We start from the raw sequence: 14,947 nt of genomic DNA, 5'->3' as shown, positions 1-14,947 counted from the left end.
ATATGAAATGGAGAGAAAACCTGGCTTGCCATTAAAATAATTAAAAAGTGAGTTGAAAAAAATATCAGTCGTATGAAAAACACAGATTTTACCTGTTTGAGGTAACGCAACTTGCATAAAAAAAGTGTTGCTACCTAGTTCAAGTTGAGACAGTTCTACTCTAGTCTTCATCAGGATATTCGATAATGCTTGCAAATATAAACTTTAATATGTGCCAAGAAGAATTAAATTGTTACTTCTAGTAACAATGAAACTGAAGTCAGCATTAATATATGCAGAGGCTTTTTTCAACAGAAAAGAAACAAAGGTGCTACAAATCAAAGTTGATTCCTAACAAACAAAATCATACACTGAACAATACTCCAATTTGCAGAAAACTGTCAGAATGCAATATTTAACACCCTGGCAAGAGTCACTTCATTATTTCAAATTAATAATTTAAGGTATCAGTGGTAGATGTAAGCTTTACATAAACTCCCAAGGAAGTCTTGCATTTGTGAGAACTATACATATGTACTTCCTCATTGTGAAATCCTGTACATACACTTGATGAAGTTTTCTTTCTAAAGCTGGTCTTAGAGCTGTCAATGATATTTGATAATGTCAACTCTGCTGCATTTATCGCAATAACAAAAACTAAAATATAAAGAAAAAAACTGTTTTATTAACTTTGTGAGTCATCATGTAACATATGCAATTGGTTCCCAGAAATTAACTGATAAGAAATCAAAAATTTTTAATCGAGTTTTATGTTCTGATTGATGCTGCCTCAAAGTATTATATTGCATATTCATTTAAACTGAAAAGCAAATAAAAACAGAAAAAAATTATCACGAACATCCTAAAAACAGTAGTACTGATGTTATTTTCAGCTACTAAATTTTCTCCTCCTTGGTTCAGTACGTACCTAGAGACGGAACTTCATAGAGATCTTGCAAATTCTCTGCACAATTCCACTACTAGTTAAATTTTGATGTCCTTCCCACTATCAATTCATCTCATAATCCCACAATGCTAGGGCATAAATGGCATCCAATATGGAATGCCAAATCCCAAAACGCACTTGTGGCAATTTCATTTTAGGTCTCCAATAACACTGAGGTTGCTTGGTTGACATTTGTGAATTTTGGGCAGTGTATTTTGGGAAGAAGAGCTACTTGTGTGTGATGCAGAAATGACCCACATGCCAACTACCACTGCAGTCACTATCATTCCCAAACAAACCACAAAAAAGTGATCAACAATAGAAAAGAGCAAGAGGAGTGACAGGCTTAGGAAAAAAAACAGAAGCACAATTTTAAAAGGTACAAAATATTTAGGAAAAAAGAAAATTATTCTCAAAGTATAACACAATATGTGGTTAATGTGAAAACATTTCCTAAAAGAACTGGGACGTTAGAAGGAAACAAAACAATCTGCTATCTTATGGTATTAAAAAAATACCTTGAAAGAAAGACGCCTAAAGCATGATTTCTAGTCCACTAGCTACAATTCAGTTCAAATGCTGATGCATATTGGCTGTTCATCTGAAGTAACACTACTGCAGCTGTTATACTATCCAGTCTTTTAAAAGTATTTTCTTTCCACTTCTCCTATATCCTTCACTATGTGCAACATGCTCCGAGAAAGGATGTAGCCACCAGAGTTGAACTTTCAGGAAAAGAACATTAGTGGGACTCTGATGTGTTTTCTTTTCTTCTGCTTTTACAGTTGCAAAACATCCCAATAAAAGTAACAGTGGAATGGGTCACATTACAAAGGCTGATCATTTAACATTTACTCAAGTTCCCTTTACATTTTTAATCTTTGCAAAACATTCCCTTATAAACAGATATTGTATTACAACAGTATTAATGAAAAAGAGTGCCAACTGCCAGTGCCAAGTGCCAAAGTGGCATTAAAAATTTGATTTATAAACACAGAAATCTCACTGGCAAAGCTGCAAATCAAACAACAAAAGGACTGGGAATGCATAGGGGCTTTTTTGGTTAAATGTTCAGAGTAGTAGATAAGCAGGCATAATAATCAGTATGTTGTTTGGAACTGCAATAAAATGCTACTTAATTTGGAACAAAATTTTACACGGACATTCATTTCAGTTTGGGGACATCAACCATTTGAGAATAGAAATATCACATCTGCTGCACATTACACACTAGCGGTGCTGAATTACAAAGCTTTTGATCTGTTTGAAGGAAAAGGAGGAGATGATTTTTTTTGTTTTTCTGAGAAGAGTTACTACTAAATATGCAGATTTATAGGGTAAAATACAGCAGCCTATGTAATATATGAAGTACTCTTCCACTGGTATCAGAAATAGATGGCATTTCAACAGTTCACCTACAAACAAATTTTAACAGCTATACCCAAATTAAACTGAATGCAGAAGCCTTTGACATCAGGTCTTATATGAAGAACAAATAGTTTCTTGGAGAAATATAGCTGAAATACTCAAAATTCAGGAGAACTGTAAGGAAAATACTCTAATGGGGCTTTATGTTACCACCGTCTGGAAAAGACTTCTTTATCAAGTAGACATAGTTCCTCAACAACACCAAGAGACTCTAAAATATTCCAAAAGATCAATCTGGAGCTTGACACCACCACACCTTAAACAGCTCTTTCCCGAAAGGCCACAATCTCAAAGCAAAGAAAGCAAAATCCAGTAACAAACCCAAGCTAACTGCAACAGACTCTCTGGACAAAGAACTCCTGGAGCAAATCAGGCAAGCACAAACAGTAAAAGAAGGAACTGCTAGTACAGAACAGGATTAAGGACTAGTATAAATGGACTTCTCAAAAGAGCTAATTCTGCTAGCCTAATGTTTCAGCTCAGCAATTGGGAGTTTTCCTGCTGATTTCTGTCAAAGCAAAGTAAATCGTCTCAGAGTGCATTTCAAAATTCCTCCTCTTGTAAGGTGGAATGACTCTACATGCAAGAACTACCAAGGCAACCAGCAGAGAATGACGCATTAAAGACAAGATGATGCTATTTGTATGGAAATCATGGCCTCCAAAAAGGCTAGACACAAAAGACTTGAATAGAATATATTATTTTCTTACATGCCAAGGTAAAGATAAGTACTGTAATTTAAATACTTCCACTGCTTTAGAAAAATATCAGCACTTCATTTTTAAAGATAATTTGATTAAATACAAAAGAAAATGGGGGAAAAAAGAAATCCAGAGTAGATTATGCAAAGGTGTGCTTTCAAATTTGTATATACTGAAAGAATTAATAAAGAAACAGAACCTGATCTTTCAGTAAACGTGCCCAAAGATGGTCATATTCCACAAACAGGTTTCTAATTTTGCTTCTATTAACTATGGATCATTAACATTAGCTTTAATTAAAATGTGCCCGTGTCCAAGTTTCATTGCATGCTTTGGGATATTAATGAAATCACCTCATTAATGTCTTTGTTGCTAACCTTGTACCATAGGATCAGTTCCCAACAATCACAAGGTGTTGGCAGGTACGTTCTGTCATGCTTACTATGGCAAATACTTGCTAACAGTTTCAACTCTTTAATGGAAATTATTTGCATTCTATTAGGTAATTCCCCATAACTTCAACAGGCATTTTATTTCATGAAGACCGCAAGAATGCATACTTTGTAAAATCATCTTTACTTCAGTGCTCAAATTACTTACCTGTGGACATAATGCAACTGATGAACAGAATCAATAGCTATCACCATTTCAGCCAAATAAAAACGAGCCATATCTTCAGGCAGTCTGTCCTCAAACTTGCTGAGCAAGGTAAGCAGGTCTCCTCCAACATAGTAATCCATAACCAGGTACTATGGAGGAGGGAATGATAAGACAGCAAAAAGAGAAAACAATTTATTGAGTGAATCAGAGACTAAAAAACAATTCAAGCACCAAAATAATTTACAGCAAAAATTATTATGGGCATTACAAAAGCTAACTTAACATTTCTTAGAACTGCAGTTCTCCATAAACTGAGATGCTTAGATGTCCTGAAAACAGTAACTGTTTTAACTTTATTCTAATATTTAACCTACTTGAATATTTTTTATATTTACATATAGCCAAGTATATTAAGCCTCATGATAAAACAGTATCAGCTCCATTGACTGCCCCATAATCAAACTTATTTATGGTATTTAGATACTCTGGATTCTCTCATAAGAACAACTGAGTTCCTCAACTGAATGCAAAGGAGTAAAGGATTAAAGTACATACTTGTAAAAACAAAAACAATGGTGTTAAATTGAGATGTTAGCCCAGGACCCTAATTTTCAAGTATCATATATGACAGTCTTCCCCTTCCCTTTTTGCTACTGTCTTCTCTTCCCATTAAACAAATTATTTTGGAGAATAAACTTTTTAGACTACTCATAGATTATGAGAAAGACTGACAGACTTCCATTGGCTCATAGAATAAGTTCAGATATTGTTGACATTGTGCATAATATAGGTCCTGCCAACACGCAGTAGATGATGTTACTGCTGTAATCAAAATCATGGAGACAAATACTTTCTGATTTCTGACTTGGGATGCTAGGATTTTGAAGAGGCCAGAACCTACTACTGCACAAAGTCATTATGCTTCCAAAAGGAAGAAAAAGCAAAGATTTAAGGATATTAAATTCTAGTAATTAATATAACTTAAACACATGGGCATTTAATCATAAATCTACATGAATTCTATAAAGGTCACTTATATTATATTTAACTTTAATAAAACACATACAGTTACAGTAGTAACATACTGAAGCATACTAGAATGATGAAAAACTACTTTAGTGATGGTTTTCCCAGCAATCTGCAAAACTAGCTCATATTAGAAGACTATCAAAGTTAAAGAACAGAAGCTGTTTTGTGCTTAATGAATATAAAGAAACTAGCTGGATTAAAACTAATTCTAGCAGGCTGCAGCTAAATATGTAACATTTTCCTTGTACTACTGTTAAGAGTAAGAGCACAATTACATAAGAAGAGTGTTATTTATTGTCCAGATTAATTAAGCATGAAAGTGGAGAGAAGGGGTTTTAAGACTGTTATAGACACAGGGCTCTGCATTTGTGAATCTATAAACTCAACTGAGATCCATGAATCTCTCCAAGTATCTATATTGGCAGAACTGAAAGCATTACAACGGCAAAAGGCATTGCAATTCTGCAAGAGCACTGTGTATAGCATTTCTTTTATTGGACAGAATAAAAAAACATTATTATGACTCTTCATATTAGATTTCTAAGGAAACATTAAAATTTAGTAATGACATTGTATCAAAAGCATAGAGTTATAAAACCCAAATAAGCAAAATCTATCAACTTGTAGTTGTTTATCTTTTCAGGCATAAATATTACCACAGCTGCAATATCACAATCAAAATATATCTTAAGTGGGAAAGATTTCATAGAAAATTGGCACTACTTCTTGTATTAGCTTCTTTTTGCAAGTCTTGCAAAATATTTGAAAACTAAAGGATATAAAATATTAAACAGATACTTTAATCTACAGTTACAACCTCCAGCTCTATTTATAAAGATTCAGTAGCATTTTTCCATGCTGCAAGGACCTTTTATTGCTCTCCGGCATCTTAGTGCTTTTAAGTTCTCAAAAAAAGCAGTCAAAGACCCATCAGAACGAATCCGGGACCCCTTTCCTCCCTGTTGTTTCAAAAATAGGGTTACTCTTTATTTCAAAATGTGAATCAGCAATCAGCAATGTTAACCACAGAAATTCAGGTCAAATAAAAAGCTTATATCAGAAAACAAGTGTACTTTTATTTTTATGAATCTGACTACATTGAAGGGGCAAATTTATATCCAAATTATGAAGAAAAAGGAAGCAGATGGGCCAATACTGAAAAGGTTTTTAATCGATAAATGCAAACTGATTCGGAAAACAAAGCTGCATTCTTGAGATACTCATAGCAAAATTTTAAATTGTCTGACCATCCTCTATCCTTCAGAATCTTACATACAGATGCGTTTGGGTCTTTATGGTCCAAAACGTGAAGGTAACAAATAAATAGACTTCATTTGCATCTCAAACCACAACTAACAATCTGAAAATCTATTAACATATACAAAAAAGCAACACTCACTAAATAGTTTTCATCTTGGAATGCATAATGTAATGTTGTGATCCACTGGTTATCACCGTTCACTAATACATCTCTCTCTTCTCGAAAACAGGCTGTCTGAAGAGGAGAAAAATAATTATTATAGGCTTTAACTAAAATATATGAAGAAACACATTTTACAAGCTAGGTATCTATTTTTTAGGATGATATTTGAAAGAAAACTGTCTCTCAGTTAAAAAGCCACTTACCACACCCTCCAAACATGCCAAAACATGAGAAAAACTGTATACCGGAACACTCTATCCTCTTTAAATGTAGAGAGTTGTAGTTCTCTATGTTGTTGAAGTGAAGCAAGGGAGGAAATACAGCTTCTTTTGTCTAAAAATCCCTAATCAAAATCCAATCCTTCTTATACATACACATACTGAAATCAAGTATCAGTGATGACAGAACAGCAATATAACATTGAAGAAAACAATCAATAATGGCCTTACATAACTGTAACTGCAGTAGGAGTTGCCTAGAATCTGGACTCTTGTATTACTGGTTTCTCTCATGCTGTTAATCTAGTTTTATGCTGCTGTCTTCATATAAGCAGAGTTTTTCTTTTCATTTGAAAGTAGCTGCTAAAAACTTCCATCTAGCCAGAAGCTGGCAATCATACACCAGCTGGGGTTTTCCCCACACTTTTGTGGAGGAAAATGAGGACAGACTGCATTTTCATTTATTAGAAAAAGGCTGTTGGTAAGACCTCACCCCTAATACAGCCACACAGAAGCAACGGGTGCCCTCACAGCATGGGAAACAGAGGAAAACCCCAAACTACCAAGACGAAAAACCAAAAACTACCAAGAACTGCTAAGGAACACCTAAGAGAATTAGGAGAACACGGGTTTATATAAAACAAAGGAAGAAACATGTGAAGAAGAGAACTAATCTCAAAAGCAGTGAGGCAGTTAATTGGGTGAAGATGTGCCCTGAAAGGTCAATAGGCTATGTCACGAGAAGCAGCTTTGGTGAATGACAGGGGAAGATGACCAATACATCTCTTCCTGAAGGGACTGAGTTTTGAAGCGAATATTGTAAGAAAATACGGGGTGCCAGCTAGCACAGCCCACGTGCAATTTTGTTTGGAAAACGGGAACTCCAAGATTACAGGAAAAAATGTCTAAAATAGTAACTGAATGGGCTCTATCTAGAAGGCAGATGGAGAGTTAAACACAGACCATAATCTCTTCCAACACACTCCTCTACTACACCAATGTTTAATCAATCTGAACCATAGTCTGTCTCTTCCATCCTAGCAGACATCTCAATTTTAAAGGAAAAAATCAAGCAGTTTCTTATTACTTTTCCAATTTCGTTTCCAAAAACAACAGCCGATACCAGAAATCTGACATGGTTATTGTTGGCTGTGAGATTTGGAGAATGAAGAATAAAAAGTGAAACTTCATTTTAGACTGGGCTATGCACAAGAATAAATGCAGTAAAATAAGCAGAAAATAACTCCCTCGTGCAAACAAATAAACCATGCTGTCTTGTTTTGAGAAATAAAGTGAGTAAGTATGATACAGATGAGGAAGAAGAAACATGGTATATTTTAATTATAGCACAATGCATGAGATAAATCAGGATTAAGTGAAATTTGTAAGTGAATAAAGCATACTATGAACAAAGACTTTCAAAGATAGCCAAATGAAAAATGGACTATGAGGAAAGGAAGATTTTCAGATGAAAGAAAAGTTGTTCTGTATTTCAATTTGATTTTTTTTTCCCCCTTTCTTGTTTGTAAACTCTTGACAGATATCTGGGAGAGAGAAACTATGAACTCTTGTTTTCACAAGGATAAATGACAGTTTCTCTACTTGTTATTAGGCAACTTATAGTACTAAGTACTACAGAGATTCTATATAATTCCATTGATTTTTGTCAAGATTTCACAAAAGACAGCATTCCTTGAGCACCCTAAACATCCACCTCTGGGCAATAAGCCTGGAGCTGACAACAACAGCTTTTATCACAGTAGATCACAGTTGAGACAATGAGAACCAAGCAGTTTAACCAAGTTGTTCATGGGCTTTGCATTAATTCATGGGAAAAAAAATGATGGTAGCAGTGGTTCTTGTGATTACTGTAACATGGCTCACTTGCAAGTTTTTCATATCCATGTTTTTGTGCTGTGTTATATGTTATAGTTGTTTCCATATAGAACAAACTTCCAGAGTAGATGCAAAATAGATGAGCATAAATGTGGCTTGCATGTTTATATCAATGCAACTGTGTCTGCAGTGAGATCCCAGTTTAATGGAACTAGTAAATGGACCTGTTCCTAAAAGCATGCATTACATTTGTGCTCTACCTCCAGGGTTCCCTCTTCCTTCCCCCCAGAGCCCCAAGGCTGAGGCTTTCCATCCTAACTCCAAGCGCACTGCACAAGGAAGCACCTCCCCAAATGTCGGGCTCAGAGGCAGAGAAGAGAGATACCCAGCAAACTCCTTTTACTCTTCTGTGGGCTGAACATACATCTCCATAGTCTTATTTTCTTGGGAATATATCACATTTGGGCTGGCTAAAACTATTTTAAATGGGGTGGGGGTGGGAGGAGGATGAACCAAAAGCCTTTTTTGTTGCTCATGCATTATCTCAGCATTACATTTCATCTCCCTTGGGGACAGTGGATAGCAGGAGAGACTTAGTGAGTGTTGGGTCTCCTTAAATTGTTGGCAGAGATCTTCAGAGGTCGTCTGTCTCAACTCCCTGATCACAGCAAGGCCCACTTAGATCAGCTTAGTGCTTTGGTATATCTCTGCTGTTATTGTGGCCTGTAATCAGCAAGAGGCCATTCGGCAAATATTGGCTCATGTCCTCGCAGCTCAGAGTTAGCACCTTCTGGGAGCGCAGATTACTTCCATGCTGCATAATACTTGCTCTGGTCTCTTCTGAGCCTCATCTGGTACTCTTGTGGCAGAAATGTGACTGTAAGTGATTGTCAACACTCAGGGTAACACATCTGGGAGTGAATAGGCAGCAGCAGCACACTTTCAGCAACTCCTTGAATCAGTAACATCCCCAGTTCTACATCACATCTCAGCATTTTCAACAGTTTCAAGTATTTGGAAAACTTCTGCTCTTTATAATAAAAAAAAGAAAACATTGACAGTGCAGCCTATATAATCTCCGTATAACGTAGTTTTTGCATACAACTACTCAAAAGTTAGAAAATCTCAGATTTATATAACCCCTCTCCGCTTTCCCAAATGATTCCCACTTCTGGCATAGTTGATACAAGGATACACGAACAACCAAATTTACCATACATTTACCTGTACACTTATCTTGTATTTTTGGAGTCTATATGTTTTTTTGTATGTTTCAGTGTTTGCGCAGCAAACTGTGAACAGTGCCAAAATATGTCATTGTAGTAGTAGTAATAAGTCAGGTGCATTCATCGACATTTAAGAAAGATAGGTTATAGTTATTGAAGGTCATGCTTTGTAACGCATTTTCACTCCAGATGGTTCTCTTTCCTTTGTATACCCATGGGTCACCCAATACATGGAAAAACATAGCTGCAATTCTTTTTAGGCTGTTCAGACTTTCAGAAATTCAGCTGGACCCAGGGGAGCAGTATTTTTAATACCTTGCATAGTGAAAATCTTTCAAACCTATTTATAACTTTATTTTAATGGAAAGAAATAGCTTTTAAACTGATTTTAAAAGGGAACATTTAAAAATAGAGTGGAACTTTATTTCTGGTCCTTTCTTTTTAACTGAAATAATATAACTTACAGAAATGACATCCATCGTGGAAAGAAATACCTCTTTGTATTGAGATTAACACCAGATTTTTCAGTACCTGAATAATTTCTGGATAAAGAGGAAACACATTGTGTACACAATGTGCATGCCATTTATACTTTTTAATATGATAAAATTTTCATTAAGGAGACAGGATGTGCTTACATCAGAAATTGGCTTCAATTTGTCTGGGTACTTTTTTCTTTTCTTTTTCTTTTTTTCTTTTTTCTTTTTTTTTTTTAAGTTACCCATTGATCTCATTTCCTAACAAGAAAAAATTAAAACATAAATGCGGACATCAAAATAAACTTGGAAGCAACTGAACAGAAAGGCAGCCTGAGAGTAGCAAAGTAGGGGCCTCAAATGAAAGCTGAAGTTAGGGATAATTTGACCAGACAAGTCAGAAGAGACACCTAGGCAGTGTTTGCACTTCATGTGTAAAGCACTGAATTTTATTTTTGTAAGTCTATTTTTAGGCAGTTCATTTTTAGTACACATAAAAGAAGAATTTTGAAGCAATTTAAAGAGTCAGATACATGTTCCATTTAAAACAAACACACAAGTCTTCAGGTGTAGAGTGCAGTTTAGAGGAAGTTTCTTTCCAAAGGTATCCAGGGAAATGTACTGAGGATCCTAGGAAGGGCTGAGTCGTACAATGAAAGTAGGAACCCAAGTCAGGGTGGTGCTGGTGACAGAACTGTTCCACCTTTCTCAAACACAGAGCGTACTCAGGTCTTAATGAGGAACTTTTCAACACAAAGTTTTGCAAATGGACTTTTTTTGACACATTGTCTCAAGGCAATTTGAAACCTATACAACACAGTTAACTATTAATAGGAAACCCATTTTTCCTATAATCTATTTTTATCTTCCTCATTTTTCAATCTAAAAAATCAGATCCTGACTAATTTCTAACTACTGATAAACTAACAGACTTGGTGAGTTAGACCTCATTAATTTCCAAATACCAAAGATTAGATGATAAAGACTACATTCCTAAATAGAATAAATACATTAAAAGATCACTTGTATAGTGGGAAATTCTTGGGCAATTATAGAAATACCATAATTTCTACAAGCCTCCACCCCACCTAAATAGAGATTCCATGCCATTTTAACCCTTCCTAAAACCTGCTTTAAACTTATTTTAAAATTAAGCTTCATACTGACAGTAAGTAGTGAAGTACCTCCTCAATCCCTACATACACACAGAATCTTCTCTTGGAAAAAGTAACGACACAGCATAATAAGAGGCCGCGTAATTATAAAAAACATTTCTGTGATCTTACTTCAGCTCTCTTCAGCATCTCCCATTTATTAAGTATCTTCATTGCAAAAACCTTATCTGCATTTTTCAATTTTACTACTGCAACCTGGAAAAAATAAATGAAAGTCAAATAAGCCAAAACGTGAAAATGCACTGTTTTTCTATTTATGAAAATCTGTATTTTTCCTTTAATTTTTTTCATCATTCTGGACTTTACTATCCAAACATGGTATCATATCATCACTATCCAGAAAGAATAACATCACAACAGTACAGAACATTTATTCTGTGAAAGTTCCAAGTCTATTTTAAGCTTTTATTGTGTATCACCCTTTCTAGGCGACCGTATATGAACAATGGTACTTCTCATTATCACACTTCTTGCTCTATCATACTGTCATGAAACTACCACTGGCTTTTTGTTCCATGTTCTTGGACTCACCCTCTCAGTCCTAGACAGTAACTTAAATTAGTGAACCATCAAAGAAAAGACAGCAATGTAGTGGTCAGTTTCTGAAACTAAGAAACATTAAAATTTTAGCTTTTAGATACATATTATGACAGTGGGCTTGCCACAAAACAACTTCCATACATTTCTAATAATGCACTAGACTTTCTTCAAACACATAAAGTATTGTTTCACATTTTTCCTCTTTAAGTTCAATAAGCTCTTTACAATGACTGTTGTCAGTGGCAGGAAAATAATTAAATTGAAGTTTCCTAGAAAAGTAAGACTTAAAAACCCACCCCACATTTTTTAAGCATTAGATAATACATTATTTCATAGACCTGTGCTAACAAAGCAAACACACTGAGTCCTTTTCTGAAAATACTGCAGTTTAGATTAGCTATAATAAAAGCTAAGATGAAGTATTTTTAGGAAAGAGAGAGGACAAGCTGAAAGAAGTTTACACAAACTTGTTTTCCCAAAATATTTACTAGAGGTACAGTTAGCTTTCCATACCCAGGAAACTGAGAAATATCTTAACCAAAACGGCAGTGAATCTGCCACAGACTATTAGTCATAGCTGCTGATCAGAACTAGGCTGGATCACAATATTACCATCCCAGTTATAGAAAAATTCATCAATTCACACATTTTAACAACTTATTCTCCGACTCTCCCATTCCACCTGCTTCCTTGCAAGGACTTCAGGAGATAAAAGTTTATTTGTGTCTGCATCTGGTTATGAACCAACATACTGTCACTCAGATTATCATCATCTTTATCCTGCGGGCTAACGACAAAAAAAAATACTAAGGTTGAATCCTACATTCCTTCCACCTCCTTCATAGTCAGTGAACTAGCTATGTGTGAAGACAGGAATAACAGAAAAGAAAATACAACATTAGACAGTTTGAAGAAAATGTCACATGAGCCTCTCTAAACCATCTTCAAATGTGTCATCAGCTGCAGCAGCTTCATGAATATGGCAAAAGTGCATGCTGAACTCTTACAATACTCAGATAACTAAACTATATTTAAAAGCGTATCTGTCACTTAGCTACAGATCCGATGGAGCAGCTGTCACTTCTCTCGTGTGTAATAATATATCATCAGCCCTGCTCTTTACACTGCTCCTTTTGTGGGGGGAAAAAAACAAAAGAGGAGGGGAGACCCAAAGGTACTAGATCTACCTGTTTATACTAGTTAATGAACTGAAATTTTTAAAGGTGACTTCATGAATAAAAATCTAGGTTCAAGTCCAGCCTTGGGATCCCTCAAGGTACATTCAGATTTGACACACACGCAAACTTAGTTACTTCTGACTATAATCTAATTTTAATTCCTAAAGAATATCTACTCTGTGTGTGTTCACCATGGTACTCTAGGACTCAGCATTACAGTTTTCCTTAGGAGGAAGAGATCAGCCCTTTGCGGCAATACATAACCCACAATGTGGATTTGAAACATTGGTCTCTTGTCACTTTACTAGCTAAAATAGCTTGAAACTCTGATAAGCCCATATCTGTATCCACTCCTAAGAAGATACAGCAGGAGGAAGAAGCCTTAACATTGCAACTAGTTAACAACATTGAAATTGTATCATATCTTAGATGACAGGGACCCACCTGCATGATACAGTCTTGATGTGAAACCACTATGTAATTTCACCTTGAACACCTTCAAGGGTTGTGCTATTATTATAGGGAAATAGTTAAAAGGTTGGTCCTAGAGTTGACTACACAGCTCCTGTCTGGCAGGGGGAGTCGTTCCCCACCTCCACCAGAAACAGCTGTAGAGTGGGCAGCCAAAGGCACGAGCAGAAGATATGCATTTCCCTTCCAGCCTGAGGACTTCATTAAGCATGCTACAGTGAACAAATGAAAGGCCATATTATTTTGCAAGGATTATCTTCTGTTGCTGAAAGACACACTAATTGCCTAGCTGCCTAAATTCACAATCTCCTATATGGCATTCACTTGGACACAACTGCAGGAGCTACAGGATCGCCTTTGGTTAACAGCTGGAGTGCAGGGCTTCATAACAAGCCTGAATGTGAATCTGTAGCAGTATTGCAGAGTGAGTAAAGAACAAAAATAGAATCGTGTTTACCGGCTGTGCGTACAATCAGTCAGAAGCAGTCTTTCGGTCCGGGAAAGCCATTAATGTTATTCCTTATCAATAACCATCACGAAGAAAGAGATAGATCAAAAAGGCATCATCATTTTTCTGCAATCGCAGCATCTTTTTGTGAGTCTCACAATGCCTTATGAAAGTAAATTCTAAAATGCTTACCCTAGAATTTGACTAGGGAACAAAAAGCTGACACTTCAGCAACGAACAGTCTCATGTAGTTCCCAATTATAACAAAAATTCTGAAACTTGATTACAGACCCAGGCAGTGTTTATACACATACATACATAGAGTACTACATATACAAAGGCACAAATACTCTAAGTGCTGTTTTGATCTTCTCCCCTCCTGAAGGAAGCTGTTAAGATGGAAGAAAGGGTAATCATTCCTGTCTAGTTATCCTAAAACGTCTTGTTACTGGAATTTATTAAAATTGGACGTTTAAAGTTTTTTTTTAATTTATATTTCCCTGTGAATAGCCCTACAAAAATGATTGGTATGTGCTGATATAAACATCTTGGTTTTAGTTGGATTTTATTCTTTTTTGTTCTTCCAACAGTTTTCCATATTTCCCACAAACAGCAGTACAGCCTGGCACACTGTCAAACACCTTCTGCCCCAAACTTGGCTTGTCTCTATGCTATACGTCTGCACATTTCCTTTGCTTAAAGAGCAACACCCTTTAAACACAAAAAGCTAAGACAGAAGCTGAGGAAAAAGGGACGTGGGAGAGCCAGGGTTCTCTTACTCACCGAGATTAGCCAGCCCTCTAGAAATAAGGACTATGTTTCAAAGGCACATACAGGGAATTAGCTGTCTAATTTCTATTGAAAAAATAATGGAATCTGAGCACAACACTCCTGACTTCTCTTACAGAGTCCCAGTCGACATGACGAACTCCGCCTGGGTTGAGGTGGGGAGAGGAAGAGGTGGAAACATGTCTGTTCCCAATTGGATGCCAAAATTAGGAATGACTAACTACTTCTCAGGGCTGAAAAAAAAGTCGTCCTCTTAGAAATATCAACAACATAATGATGTAATATTTGCTTGCATAAGGGAGACAGTTCAAGCACTGAACTTCGTATGTTTTTAGACAGCAGAGTGAACTGAAAATTTCAGTATTATTTAAACCTTAAATCTGCTGCACTTTCATACTGCTGAGAGACACTGACAAGAGCTGTCACCTATTGGATTCAACGGTGGCCCTTCCCTTCTCTTAATAGCACCCTTTAACTCCAAAGT

At 36.0% G+C, this 14,947-nt stretch overlaps 1 protein-coding gene across 4 annotated transcripts in view; it reads right to left on the bottom strand.

The window, feature by feature from the left end:
• CDC42BPA (CDC42 binding protein kinase alpha) overlaps window positions 1–14,947 on the bottom strand; it is a 193,058-nt gene that overhangs the window by 113,962 nt on the left and 64,149 nt on the right. For all 4 annotated transcript variants that reach the window (XM_064509927.1, XM_064509929.1, XM_026094724.2 and 1 more), the window contains 3 exons: window positions 11,149–11,232; window positions 6,083–6,178; window positions 3,655–3,803 (listed from right to left, as the gene is read on the bottom strand). In XM_064509927.1, coding sequence (XP_064365997.1) covers window positions 3,655–3,803; window positions 6,083–6,178; window positions 11,149–11,232 — 329 coding nt within the window. The remainder of the gene's footprint in view (window positions 1–3,654; window positions 3,804–6,082; window positions 6,179–11,148; window positions 11,233–14,947) is intronic.

This window comes from Dromaius novaehollandiae, chromosome 3 (genome assembly GCF_036370855.1).
Source record: "Dromaius novaehollandiae isolate bDroNov1 chromosome 3, bDroNov1.hap1, whole genome shotgun sequence".
Lineage (NCBI taxonomy): Eukaryota > Metazoa > Chordata > Aves > Casuariiformes > Dromaiidae > Dromaius > Dromaius novaehollandiae.
The sequence above is the reverse complement of the archived record's forward strand: the minus strand, read 5'-3'. Positions and strand labels throughout refer to the sequence as shown.